The 15075-nt window shown below is 37.9% G+C and overlaps 1 protein-coding gene across 3 annotated transcripts in view; it reads right to left on the bottom strand.

Annotated features, from left to right (window-relative positions):
- The window catches only part of LOC106074129 (uncharacterized), an 86419-nt gene that overhangs the window by 32575 nt on the left and 38769 nt on the right, over nt 1-15075 (bottom strand). For all 3 annotated transcript variants that reach the window (XM_056043969.1, XM_056043968.1, XM_056043967.1), the window contains exon 3: nt 760-863. In XM_056043969.1, coding sequence (XP_055899944.1) covers nt 760-863 — 104 coding nt within the window. The remainder of the gene's footprint in view (nt 1-759; nt 864-15075) is intronic.

Below are 15075 nucleotides of genomic sequence, written 5' to 3'. Positions count from 1 at the left end.
TAATACAAAAATTAACCAGTTAATTAATCATTAGTACTAGTTAATTAATTTTGTTTTATAGAACAGAATTTAATTTTAATTTAATTTTCAGATAAATGGCAGTAATGAGTGGTTCTTCCCCCTTAAATAAGCTTTGTTTTTTTAAAGTATCTTTTTTTCTATTGCTTGTTACTACTGAATTCTGCGCAATTTTTGTTACATGACTATGTCTCTATGGAATTCTTCAACATCGTTTTTATTACGACTTTTAGAAATATGTAAATGACGTCCTCTCACTACCCTATTTGTCCGGCCTACCTTTGAGACGAATTCCAAAAAGATTGGGTTTCCCGGACGAAAATTGAATTTGTATTTCTTGTTTGTTTTTTAACACGGTTGGGCTTGTTGGTCGCCTTGGGTTGAATATTTATTACTGTCATTATTACGGCGACATACCATTTTTTATGCCTGCAGTTCAAAAAGATGAACATTTTTTTTTATAGCAAAAGTATTGATGACGCTTTTTTACGAGTTTTCTTTAGATTGAGCCTTCAGAAGGTAACACAATGAGGTTTAATTGTATTGTAATTGGAGATATTCAATAACGGCGGTAAGTGTCCACTTAAACAAAACGGTATGAAGCCGGAATAACCAAAAAAAAGAGGCTTGAAGCCCAAAACGTCTACAATGATTGACTATCTGCTTTATTTTATGACGTTTAGCACCCGCGCCGAGTCCGTTTTAAACTTTGTATTTTTTTTCTCTCCGCCAAAAACTTACCAATTTAGGAGTGACGGGAGATTTCGTCCCCTTGTCCGCCGAGGAACAGAGCTCACATAGTGATGACGTCATAACGATGAACAGACATACATTTAGCGAGGACACTGAAAAAAAAATATAAAAAAAAAATAAAGACTATAGAAAATTATTTCTTTTTTTCCCTTCTCCTTCAGTCTATCTCTTTTTCTTTTTGTCCTTCTATCTCTTTTTTTTTTCATTCTTTCTCCTCTTCTCTGTCTCTTTTCACCTTCTGAATTTCTCTGTCTTTTCTTTTTTTGTCTCTACCACCCCCACAATCAAAGAGTTACATTGTTAGCTCTATCAGTAAACAACACAGTTTATTACTGAAAGCAGAACACACCATTCCATACAAGTTTTAGCTCTGTAGGTTAAGCAGAGGCAGACTGGGTGTCAAAATCGGCCCGGGCATTTCTATAAAATTCGGCCCACAAATTTTCTATCATGTGATGGGCATCCATGTCTAGGTTTATCCGTCCTTTAAAAATCATTGTTAAGTTTGATAATGTATCGATATGCATGCATACAGTGAACTCTATATCTTAATAAGTAATATAGCGTCTTTTTAAATCAGCATTTATGTAGGCCCTAAAAAGATGAAGTCTACTAGTAGCACTGTCTACATTCTACATTTTATTTTCGAAAAATGTGTTAGATTAAATAGTATTACACTGCAATGTCTGTGAAAGATTTTTTTTTAAACACGACGTTCAAAGGGCCTTTTATAAAAATAATAATAATAACATCATAAGAATATTATAAAACCTTTAACAAATTGAAATGTACCATAGTGACTTCGATCAGGCCATTTCGGTGGCCCTACCGGCCCATTTGGGTACCGGCACACCGGACGAATGCCCATATAGCCAGTCCGCCCCTGAGGTTAAGAGTCAGACCAGAAAGTCCACGATGTAAACATTCATTGTTAAGTAGCGAGCAGCTTAATGAGCGGAAAGTAATTAAATTATGAAAACATAACAGACAAACAACAACAAAAAAAAGAAACTCTAGTGCCTCTAAAACAGGGGTTCTCAACCTGTGGCTCGCGACCCCCTTGGGGGTCGATTTACCGTTTGCCAGGGGTCGCCTAAGACCATCGAAAATATGGATTAGTATTGTCTACTCTTCTATTGCTGTATGTGTGTGTGGGGGGGGGGGTGTCGCGGCAGAGTGGGGGATTGTAAAAAGGGGTCGCCGAGTTTAAAAGGTTGAGAACCGCTGCTCTAAAAGAAGCGAAAAAAACAACACCAAACGTTCTTTAGGTCGATTTATACTGGGCTGCATTCCTCATTAATCTTCAAACTCGATGTCAAGCCTTATTATTTTTTACGAGACAAATAGTCAAACATAATAACATTACACTGTCGAAACAGCTGTTGAAAATATGTCACGAACAAAGACACTTAACACATACACTAGATAGAATTAAATCTGTATTCTCTAAATTGTAGCGATATAACATTTTTTCTGGTAGATCTACATTTCTTAAGAAAACAAGTCAAGTCTAAATTAACTTTTCTTAAGAAACTAAGAGTGAAGTATAGATCTCAATATCAACTGCATATTTAAAAACCAAACTAAAATGTGAACGATTCTTTCACCCACTTTTCAAACAATCAATATTTTATACATAGGCCTGTACAGAAGTTTTTTGTTTCAAATGTATATATACATTAAACGTGTTTTAGAGAACCGTGTAGTATGTAGGATATAATTACTTGTGTTTGAAAAATAAATCTGTTACGATGGACACTCAAATATAAATACACTTGACATAAGAACAATCTCAGGTAAATACAAACAAGTTTAATCATCCATCTTGATTATTAGAGTAGTTTCCCCTGTGCATGGGCACAACTCTTCTTGACATACAATATTCCATCAACATCCCTCCTTCTCCCCCCCCCCCCCCAAAAAGAAATACAAATATTACAATCCAATCGACAACACTATTTACAACAGTAAATATGTTTCAAATTAAAAAAAAATATTCGCAAATAAACAAAACTATTTACAACAGTAAATATGTACAGTTCTTAAACATAGTCTCCATATCTCGACGGTTTCTGGAGAGTGGCCCTAGGACGCAGAGAGTACTGGTGAGTGTTTTGGGCGTTGGGTGGACCGTTAATACGCTCATTCTCTGCGTCTGGGAAAATGTCAATACTTTTACTTTCTCTGGAGAAAAGTCTAAGTTGTTAGAGGTGTCTGGTCTTAGGTGTCTTCTGTTTCGTTGGTAATTAAAACCATTGTCACCTTCTATAATGTAAGCACGTTCATTGACTTTCCGACATACTTTTCCTTGTCTCCAGGTCGGATCATTGGGTGATTGGTAGAAGACCTTCTGTCTGACGTTTATAAACTTCATGTCACGTGCTGTTTTGTCATAGTGTCTTCTGACGCTTGGTTGTCGCTTCTCTCTTTTGGCTGTGGCTTCTTGTTGTGACACTCTTGCCGGATGCTCTCTTCTAGGCAATAGCGTTCTTGTTGCCCTTCCAAAGAGCATCTGAGCCGGACTTAGGTTGGTATCTTGCCTGGGTGTATTTCTAAACTCTAATAGGGTTTCATAGGCATCTGATTTGCTTTCTTTGGATTTTTTAATCAGATTCTTTAATATTTTCACTGCTGCCTCTGCCTTGCCGTTTGACTGATGATGTCCTGGTGAGGATTTTAAGTGATGGACACCCCATGCTTTCATAAATGCGGTGAAATCGGCAGATGAAAACTGAGGTCCAAAATCACTAATGCACACTTTGGGGACTCCATATCTGGCAAACAAATTTTTTCTTATAACAACTTGACTTGTTGTCGTGTGCAGATGTTCTACTTCAATAAAATTTGAATAGTAGTCAACTATGGCAAGGTATTGTTGGTCAAATATTTGAAATAAATCTATTCCAACTTTATCTCAGGGATTTGAACCCTCACAATGCTGTATTAGGCTTTCTTTCTGGTTTGCAGGTTTACTTTGCTGACAAGGTTGGCATGCATTGGCTATTTCTTTTATTCTTGCCGCTATTCCCGGCCAGAAAACTGCGTCCCTTGCTCTTCTCATCATGGCATCATTCCCTAAATGTGCTGCATGTAGTTTGGTTTCAACTTCTTTTCTTAATGCTCTTGGGATAATTATTCTCTCCCCTTTCATTAGAAGGCCATCTTCATAGGTCAGTACATCTGCCAGTGACCAATACTGTTTGAGTTCTGGTACAATATGATGCTTGTCTGGCCAACCGTTCAGTATGTACTGTTTCAACATCTGCATCTCATTGTCTACTTTGACTGCATCTTTAACTTTATCTAACATTATATCTGGGAGGGCCAGTCCTACAGTTTTGATAGAGGTGTCAGGAAAATCTTCCTGCTCTGGCAAAGGGTCTCTGCTTAGCGTGTCAGCAATCTGTAATCTGTTTCCTTTGGTATACTGGTACTGAATATCTTATCGGTACAAACTCATCATTAAGCTTTGAAGCCTTTTAGGTGCACATTTGAGGGGTTTATTGAGTATATTTTCCAAAGGTTTATGATCATTCTGTATTATTATTGTTCTGCCGTACGTGTACTGGTCAAATTTTTCTAGAGCTACTACTACAGCCAAGAGTTCCTTTTCAATTTTAGCCCACTTTTTCTGAGGCTCTGTGAGTGATTTTGATGTGTATTCTATGGGCTTGTCATCTTGTAGTAGTACAGCTCCTAGGCCATTTTAACTGCTGTCCGCCTGAATCGTTACTTTTTTCTCCGGGTCGAAATAACTTAGGGTTCCATGATTAGATATCTTCTGTTTGAATCAAACACGTCTGCTGCATCACTTCCAATTATGGTCATTAGTGTTGCTACACGTATATCTTCTGTCTCTGTTGTGAGTTTCGTGGCTTTTTCATGGTTACCCCAGTCTCTTTTGAATCTTTTCCAATTGGCCGCCATATTGCCTGTTTGCCATTTTAGCAACTGATTTCTTATATTTTCCTCCAGTTATTCTAGGTTATCGTTTACCTTTATTAGATGTGAAAACCGCTGCCACCATGTTACGATGGACACTCAAATATAAATACACTTGACATAAGAACAATCTCAGGTAAACACAAACAAGTTTTATCATCCATCTTGATTATTAGAGTAGTTTCCCATGTGTATGGGCACAACTCTTCCTGACATACAATATTCCATCAACAAAATCGCTTCAATTGGTTCATTAACATTAGTGTAACGAGCAATGTATTATAACTGGTATACATAGACGATTGATCGACCTAATGCTGACATTATTTTCTTTGGACACGAGGCTTAGGTAGGCGGACATGTGAGTTTGCTTTATAAATAGAAATGGGAGTCCCCTAGATATCAATTAACACAAATATTATGCCCTAAAAGCTGTTAGTGTCAATTTTAAATTTAAAATGTTTTTAGATAATTAAATGCAATTCCTACTGTCCCGTGAGACGAGACTGTTTTAATTTTGAGCTATGGATCGCATCATTATTTGTTGTTTATCTGTGGCTTAAGGTTTCGAAGATTTTTTTTTTTTTACAAAGGTTATAATTTAATATGTCAAATGAAATGGCAGTTCGTAGAAACCGATTTAAAAAATAATGATGCCTCAAAGAATCCATCTCAATTTGTAGTTCTTTAACCCATGGGAGAAATTGAGTCACATCATTCATTGGCCTCCTTCAGTCATAGAACGACTATGGTTCATCTCAGAGCACACTTCCTCTTGTGGCTGTGAAGCCCTATTTTGGAGAGACACTCCCGTCCACAAATATCGCAGCTTAAAATGGCTTTTGCTTCGGTGGTAGAGGAGCTGGCCATTTTTCGGATTGTCCGTTTTTCTTCCAGGGCTGAGGCCCATGTACTTTCGCTATCCATAGCTTTCTTGGTCATTGTCTCTCTCCATCTGGTGCTGTCTAGAGCTATGTCTTCCCAGTTGTCAGTATTGATGTTCACTGTTTTGAGGTCACGTTTTATTACATCTATGTAACGGAGGTGGGGGCGACCAGTTTTTCTTGAGCCAGTCGCGAGTTTTCCGTAGAGGATGACTTTCGGGATGCGTTTGTCCTCCATCCGGCGAACATGTCCAAGCCAGCGCAAGTGGGCGTTGTCCGAGGGCTGTAAAGATGCTGGAAATACCTGATCGCGCAAGGATCTCTTTTTCTTTACACATCATATGATCGCGAAATTCAGCTCGTCTAACAAATGTTCATCTGTAAATATATCAGTCCTCAGAGGACGCTCGATCGTTCATGAACGAGCTAAAGCAGGTCGGTGAATGTCATGAGTTGGCGATTATCGACGATGATACAAGGTAGCATCACGTGGATATTGGAGCAGAGACCTGGAGATCCACCAAACAACTATGAAAAAAAAATCAGGTATTCATCAATACCTGCAAGAGGAAAATTCTTAAGATTCACTGGAAGATTCTTATGATACACTGGAAGATTCTTATGATTCACTGGAAGATTCTTATGATTCACTGGAAGATTCTTATGATTCACTGGAAGATTCTTATGATTCACTGGAAGATTCTTATGATTCACTGGAAGATTCTTATGATTCACTGGAAGATTCTTATGATTCACTGGAAGATTCTTATGATTCACTGGAAGAGTCTTATGATTCACTGCAAGAGTCTTATGATTCACTGCAAGAGTCTTATGATTCACTGGAAGATTCTTATGATTCACTGGAAGAGTCTTATGATTCACTGGAAGAGTCTTATGATTCACTGCAAGAGTCTTATGATTCACTGGAAGATTCTTATGATTCACTGGAAGATTCTTATGATTCACTGGAAGAGTCTTATGATTCACTGGAAAATTCTAAAGATTCACTGGAAGAGTCTTATGATTCACTGGAAGATTCTTATGATTCACTGGAAGAGTCTTATGATTCACTAGAAGATTCTTATGATTCACTGGAAGATTCTTATGATTCATTGGAAGATTCTTATGATTCACTAAAAGATTCTTATGATTCACTGGAAGATTCTTATGATTCACTGGAAGATTCTTATGATTCACTGAAAGATTCTTATGATTCACTGGAAGATTCTTATGATTCACTGGAAGATTCTTATGATTCACTGGAAGATTCTTATGAATCACTGGAAGAGTCTTATGATTCACTGGAAGATTCTTATGATACATTGGAAGATTCTTATGATTCACTAAAAGATTCTTATGATTCACTGGAAGATTATTATGATTCACTGGAAGATTATTATGATTCACTGGAAGATTCTTATGAATCACTGGAAGAGTCTTATGATTCACTGGAAGAGTCTTATGATTCACTAAAAGATTCTTATGAATCACTGGAAGAGTCTTATGATTCACTGGAAGAGTGTTATGATTCACTGGAAGATTCTTATGATTCATTGGAAGATTCTTATGATTCACTAAAAGATTCTTATGATTCACTGGAAGATTATTATGATTCACTGGAAGATTCTTATGATTCACTGGAAGATTATTATGATTCACAGGCCAGACAAGATCTCGAGTGAGGAGCTCTGGCAAAGAAAAAATAGCAGTCTATTGAAGTAGATGTCCTTCAGAGACGCTGTAGATGGATAGATCACATCCTTCGCAAGCCTGCATCCAACAGGACAAGGCGCAAGGCCTCATCTTGAATCCCCAAGGCCGAGGATTACATGCTGCCACGATTTTGGAAGCAGATGTCGAGGAGATTGGCAAGACGCGGGGACAATGTGAGAGACTCGCCCAGAACCGAGATGCCTGGAGATAGCTGGATAGTGACCCATGCTCCAGACGTGACCACATGCAGAGATCACGAGAATAATGCCGTTGATGTTGTAACAATGATGTTGCGAAGTTGGTTGATTCCATAGACGGACATAAAAAGGATAAATCGAGGATAGTTAAGAACTACCAATTGTCAAGAGCGGGGGTGTGTAAGATGTGAGATTGTGTGTGTGTTTGTTTATTTTATTAGTTGGTGTGTGAATTGTTTTTATCAAGGAATTTTCAAGGGGGGACAATTAGGTTTCTAGCGGTCAGTCTAGCAGTTGAAGAGCTGACCTGGTCTGAGTAGGGTGCTTGTGTTTTGTTTACCAGTTTTATGCCTAGCGTAAGGAGATGTTATAACTTATATTTCTATTCATTGTTATGTATGAGAACTGACTATTTGTGGGTAATATTATGTGTGGCATTGATAGCCTTTTGTTCAATGAATCTAGTCTAAGCGCCCTGTAGTGTGTCAGATGGGCACATTTTAGTATTTCAGTTATTGATGATTACGTATTCAATATTATATGTGTACTTGATGTGGGCTGTAAATAAATACTAATTTTATACTCCTTCGTTGAGTGATACTTTGTAATATTTACACATGTTAAGGTCTACATGCGAGAATCATACCCTAGATTAATCGAGCCATATGTATGTAGTAAAGAACTCACCCCGAGTTCCCTTACACCAATCAGCAAAGGTAGGGTTTCGAAAAAAAATGTATCACTGAAAGAGCACCTATCGAGAAAGCTACTTAATCAATTAACACATTGAAAACCAGATAGCAGAGCGTGAGTAACGTAACAGCACGTATCAAAGTAGCGTACCTTAGTGAGGCTAGGATTATATGTTGAGGCTAGGATTATATGTTGAGGCTAGGATTATATGTTGAGACTAGGATTATATGTTGAGACTAGGATTATATGTTGAGGCTAGGATTATATGTTGAGGCTAGGATTATATGTTGAGGCTAGGATTATATGTTGAGGCTAGGATTATATGTTGAGGCTAGGATTATATGTTGAGGCTAGAATTATATGTTGAGACTAGGATTATATGTTGAGGCTAGGATTATATGTTGAGGCTAGGATTATATGTTGCATGTCATTTTCATTCATAATATGTTTCAGGACCTAAAGATTCAAACTCCAGTCATGTTGCCGAACGTGAGTTAGAAGTACCTTCTCAGACCTTGTGATCTATAGTGCAGATGATGTGAAGGTCATCTGTTTCTGTGTCCTACGGTCAACGAGGGTCTCATGTGGTCAGCACAACGACCGACCGCCTTTACGTTTGCCCAACTAATGTCAGGCACCTCTTAGAGCTGGGTGGCGCCCAAAGAAACCTAAATTAAAAATCCGAGTCTTCACCAGGATTGGAACCCGGGACCTTCTGTCCAGAAGCCAAGCGTTTTACCGCTCAGCCACCGCACCTCTATTTGTTGATAGTTGTTTGCTTAAAACCACAATGCCACGGAGCATGAGTAAAACCAAAAGAGAGATAGTTTCTGGTGCAAGGGCTCCAGTAAGACTCTGGTCTTGCATTGTATCGACAGATAAATCTATCCACGACATCTCCCCTGTAAATAACAGAGTGTATACTGACGTTTAGTATTATAAACCATGAACGCATACGGGCTTCGTTAGATCTGTATACTTTTTAAAGCTGTAGTTTAAATATGGTAGTATGGGGCAGGAAAAAAAAACCTTTACTGGGGGCTGCCCCCATCAAGTGTCACACTGAATTGGTCCTGTCTATCAGTCGTATTTTACAGTCAGTGCTGTCCGATCTTTTGACCCTTACTGACCAAACAGTTAATTATTGCTTCAGGTCTCCTGGGATAGCCATCGATCTCACGTAAACCTTTAAACATTGAAAACAGAAGTTACAAAGGAGCGATAACTCTATAAAGATTTAATCATTGACAGACAGGTGGAATAATACTAGTTGATTTTCATACCGGGAATGTTTTGTTTTTAAATGAAATATTACTTTTACTGATTTTATGAAAAAGTACAATGTGAAAATAATGATTTTGCATAAAAATGTAAGCTTAATTAAAACAATATGCTAATTAGTAAAGCAATAAAATAACAAGCATATTGCTGTATATATATAGGCCTAATTTTACACCACTTAAACAGACATATAAATTATCCTTTATGTACATTTAAATTATAACAATCTATCGAGATTACTCAGGACTCAGTAGTCAACGAATTCAAATTGTACATCATCTACAATTAGCAATGATCGAAAATAATTGGTCCTTCAGATCCATCCGAAAGAATCCCAAAAACTGAGTTTGTCTACAGCAAAGGACAACCCAGTGATCGTCAAGTTTGGACAGTTTATGAACAATTTTAACGTGAACTGTTGTGTAAACCGTAAACGTATGTTAGTGTCTTATGTGCTGTTGGCAATGTCATCTCTGCAGTACTGAATTTTAAAAAAAAATTATAAAGAGGGAGACTTTAAATATTGAATTAATTATTTTGGTAATTCGAACCCTAAACAAAATGAAATGTGGCCGGAATAACCAAACAGGGGTCATACCCCCCTCCCTCCCCAAAATACAAGGGAAAAAGCGAATGGTGCTAGAAAACTATATGAACATTTTTTATTAACATGAAAATTGGTGTTTCTTGAACTTCACGTATAGAATGGTGAAATTGTGAAGGAATCGATATGAAACTGAAGATTACTGTTATAAACATTCAAAATCTGAATTAGAGGAGATCTTCACACTTTTCAACTCTTCAAACTATCTGGCGCTCTAAGGCATTATCTCTACACAACAAGATACGAATCTATAATACAAACGTTAAGTCTGTCCTTCTATACGGTTCAGAAACTTGGAGAGTCACTAAAACAAATATGGAAAAGCTCCAGACCTTTGTTAACAGATGCCTACGCCGGATATTAGGAATTAGCTGGCCAGAAAAAACAACTACTATCGATTTGTGGGAGAGAACTAGACAAAAGCACATAGCCCAAGACATCACAAAACGAAAATGGAGCTGGATAGGACACACCCTGCAAAAGCCAGCTACCAATGTTGTAAGGCAGGCACTTGAATGGAACCCACAAGGAAAGAGGAAAGTGGGCAGACCCAAGTTGACCCTGTTGAGGTCAGTCATCAGTGAAGCTGAGGGTACTGGAATGGCATGGGAGCAGATGAAGAAAGCTGCTCAGAACCGAGTTCGGTGGAGAGGTGTGGTTGCGGCCCTATGCTCCCCTGGGAGTGCACAGGATTAACTTAACTTCACACTAAAAATTGGTCAATAATCTGCTCCTGATCTTAAAGAAGTAATAAAATACACTAAAACAGAAAAGAAGAGAGAGCAATATCAAGAAATGCGGTAACGAGGGCGTCATGTAGCCAACAAAACGTCCAACCACCCTTGCTTCCCCTACGTACTTTGGATGGACCTTAGGGCGGTCCAGTAATCCCGATACTCAGGATCCCAGTCTTACCTATAATTTATTTAAGCAAATTTAGTTGGGGCTTAGTTTTTATTTAGTTATAAAAATAACTTTTCAAATAAACATTTTGGTAGAAAGTTCTAAGTTCCTTTACAATATTTTCAACTCAAAAGCGCTAAAATAATTGTCACAAGTTGAGCAACATTTCTATTTTTTCTACTCCAACGTCTGCTAAATTAAGAACGAGGCTGTCATAAAACAGCAAAATATTTAAGAATGAAAGCTTTTTATCATATGGACAGTAAAGTGAAGCAAAGTTCCCCTCAGACCTTGTGGTCTATAGAGCAGTTGATGTAATGGTCACCTGTTTCCGAGGCCTAAACGAGGGTGTCATGTGGCCAGCACAACGACCAACCGCCGTTTTCCCCAACTAACGTCCCGAAATTAAAAATCCCAGTCTTCACCAGGATTCGAGCCCCGGACCGCGGCTCGAAAACCAGGCGCCATGCCGCTCAGCCACCGCACCTCCAGATGGACAGAGTGAGTAATATTTATGATGGCCACCAACTCTATTCAGAATATAACCGAGCTTGAGGATATATTGGGGTGTATGGTATCACCAGGGCCATTGTAAGATCTAATTTAGGCTTTTAACCCAGAATTTAAATCAATTACATAACAGAGTTCACCTATAAAGATGCAAAAAGATCATTAATAGGATAAATATTTAATTATTAACTACATTCCGCCTCTATTGTAAAATAATATTTATTCATTTAATTTTATATTATAAATATTTTTGTTTCAAAAACTCTTTTAAAAATTTATATTATTTTGTTATTCTTTTACTGTTAATTTACACGCTCGAACACACACGCACACATTAATGACACCCACACACACACACGTGAACGCCTCCGCCTTTACAAGCGTGCCAATTCCAGCTGAAACAGGTAATGGACTTAATGGAAGGTATTGACCACTCCATATCCTTGTATGGTTGGGTCTCAGCATTGGTCGAAATGTATGCCTTAATTACTGCTAAGTACATTGTGTTTTTTTTTTTAAATATCCCATTTATTTTAGACTACAATTAAAAAAAATTACAGATAAAATCCTTTTTTATGTTGAAAAACATTTTTAAAAATATAATTTACAAAAAAAAGACATACCTCCAGTATTACACTTCAAATATTATAAAATATTTAAAAAAACATAATTAAAAAATATTTTTTTGGATAAATTCGGGAATCGAACCCGTAACACCGTCAGCAGCTAGAAATTACGCATATTTTGATTCGGTCAGACATGATAAGGTAATACAAATGTGACAGGCATATTTACGTATTAGTAGCTCAAAGTAGGTGAGCAGTAATACTTAGAAAGACCGAAAGATAATGGCACAGTTCTTATTCCATAAGCTAGGACAAATTCGTACAAGTGCTCCTTCTTCCCTCGTGCCGTTTAAGTCTCTAATTGACATGCAGGCAAGGCCGACCTTAGGCCACTGCAACCTATGCGCTAGGCCCAGCGCTAATTCTAGGTGTAAATTATCAAATTAAACTTTTCTAACATATAACAGGGTTCCCGAGGCCTCCTGATTTTCCAGGGGCTCCTGGAAATCTGAAATTATTAGTCTTCTGAAAAATATATATGATTGTCATCTTAATGGCGTATTCTACCAAATACCGCCAAAACCTTAAACAGAGTACTTTTAACAATACCCGTAACTGTGGCATCCAGTGAAAGAAGCTTCTCGCACTTCAAACTAATCAAGAATTACTTGAGGTCAACATTTTACGAAGATAGATTGAACAATATGACAATTCTTGCTATAGAGTTTGATCTTATCTTATATAATACAGACGTTACTTCAAAAAAGAAGATGATTACGTCCTACGCGTCGTGCATTTAGTCATGCATATTAACCAATGACCTAAATTCTGCTTAATCACTGGTTTTCCTGGCTAGCTCAGGCAACCCATTCCTTGCTTTAATAGCACTAGGGAAAAAGGAGCATTTGTAGGAAACAAAACTTTGATGACATTCTGTATGACTTCGCTACACACAATTCTCGTAAAATTTGTTCGTGATTTTGTTCTTAGTAAGGAATGAATAAAATATAAAAAAGAATTTATTTTCTAATACAATATTTTCACTTCTCCTTACCCCTACCCAGACGGGGCCATGCGCAATCTTTTTCGCATAGGGCTTTGCACTTGTTAAGGCCGGTCTTGCATGCAGGACTATATTTACGAATGAATAAGTGTAGCATGTGATCATCTTTAACTTATCACATCGTATATCGTCTATAGTATGGCATCAGCTAATACATTACATTATCGGATTAAAACACTATATTTTTTATTTCGTAGATTTATTTTTCATTTGACATTAATTTTATGATCAGGAAAAATTAAAAAACCTGGATTTTGCAAATAACATCGAATTATAACGAAATAAACAATGTGATGTTTCCCTCGCGCCCTTCATCTAAAGGGCAGCATAAAACAGCTCTTGACAGTACATCATTCAGAGGGTTGTCTTTCTTAGCTATATCTCTTTCTGTTCCTTAACAAATGTGATCTGATAATAACTTTTGGCCTGGCCGCGGACAAAATAATAACCTCTTGAACTTTGAAATAATAAAATGCAATTCAAAATGAAGCAAAGATCACGTGAATATTTCGGGTAACACATAATTGCAGATTTTTAGGCGGATACAAACCCCACACATTTTCTTGTCCAATTTCTTATATTTTTGTCTTCTTATTCGTCTCAGATAAAAGAACTAAACTTGAATTACTGGCCAGAATAGCACAACCCACGATTTTCGAGAATCATTGACGCTATTGGTTCCACAAGGTTGTCATTGCCGGAATTGGTAATGGATATAAGCACTCCACTACCTATAAAATGCTTCCTGATGGCATGCGCCTGTGGCAACCTTTCCAACTTCTGGCCTTCACGTGTGGCTCAGAAATTGAGTCTGGCAGAGCTGTTTTCACTAACAGAAGAAGGGGCGAAGGCGAGTAACTGGAGCCTTAAACAGTAAGTTTCGGGCAGGAAGGGTTCGTTAGCCATTGCTGGAGAAGGAGACGGAATTCTGAATTTTGCCTTGCAGCTGTACCCAACCATTTGAAAGGCTTCGGGAGTCATCCCTGAGGAAAAATCAGGAAGCGGCGACCCTAAGGTAGTTTGCGGCACTAAGTACCCTGGCACTTCCGCACTTGCCATTCCTTTGGATACATCAGCTGCGTGGAGATGCGGGCGACATCCTTCCGACCACAGTTAATGCCCAGGTATTCATCTCGTCATCCATGGATAACTGCAGTTTTAGAGAAGAGAATCCGAGCCATGGAATTGAGGTGCTACAGAAGTATTCAAGACATTACCCCAAAAAGAATACATAACAATTGAGCGAATCCAATGCTGAATCACAACGACGATTAGGCAACCATGATGACCTACTGACCATTGTAAAAAAAAAATAAACACATGAGGCCCGAATTAGACTCTGGCTGAAAAACACCCGTATAGAAAGAAAACTATATGGAGATCTCCCTGATTTTGGAAACCGCTGCGCAGTTCATCTCGTATGTCGGTCTTGTCATCTGAACGCTCCAACATAATACTGAGAACGAAGAAGAATAAGAATCACGGTCTTAACTGAGATTCGAACTGAAGACCAACTGTTCGGAAGACAAGCGATTTGCCACTCAGCCACCAAGCCAAAAGTTTCGTAGTAGTGCAACATTAGGCCTAAATAAGGATTATATGCTGAACTAGTCAGAAGACAAACAATGGGACCTCCCTTTTGAAAGCTTTAAGTGAGCTTACGTTTAGTGATTGCTATTTTCTTAAAACTCCTGGAGCCTACAGTATGTTTTGTCAATAGCGTACTAAACAGTTACTTTTATTATTATCTTCTGTCAAGGTCTTTAGTTTTTGACCTGGAAGTATTATAAGACGCTTGAATCTAAGCTTTATTTCAACCAACTCTCAAAGCTAGACGTTTAAAGTGTGTAAAATTATTGAGACTTCTGCTACCACAGATTGACTCTTCTTTCATATTTAATGGCCTTATGATAGTCACGACCTCTATATAATCTTTCTCACACATCTC

Source organism: Biomphalaria glabrata, chromosome 10, assembly GCF_947242115.1.
Source record: "Biomphalaria glabrata chromosome 10, xgBioGlab47.1, whole genome shotgun sequence".
NCBI lineage: Eukaryota > Metazoa > Mollusca > Gastropoda > Planorbidae > Biomphalaria > Biomphalaria glabrata.
Note: the sequence above shows the minus strand (reverse complement) of the source record. Positions and strands in the feature narration are given on the sequence as shown.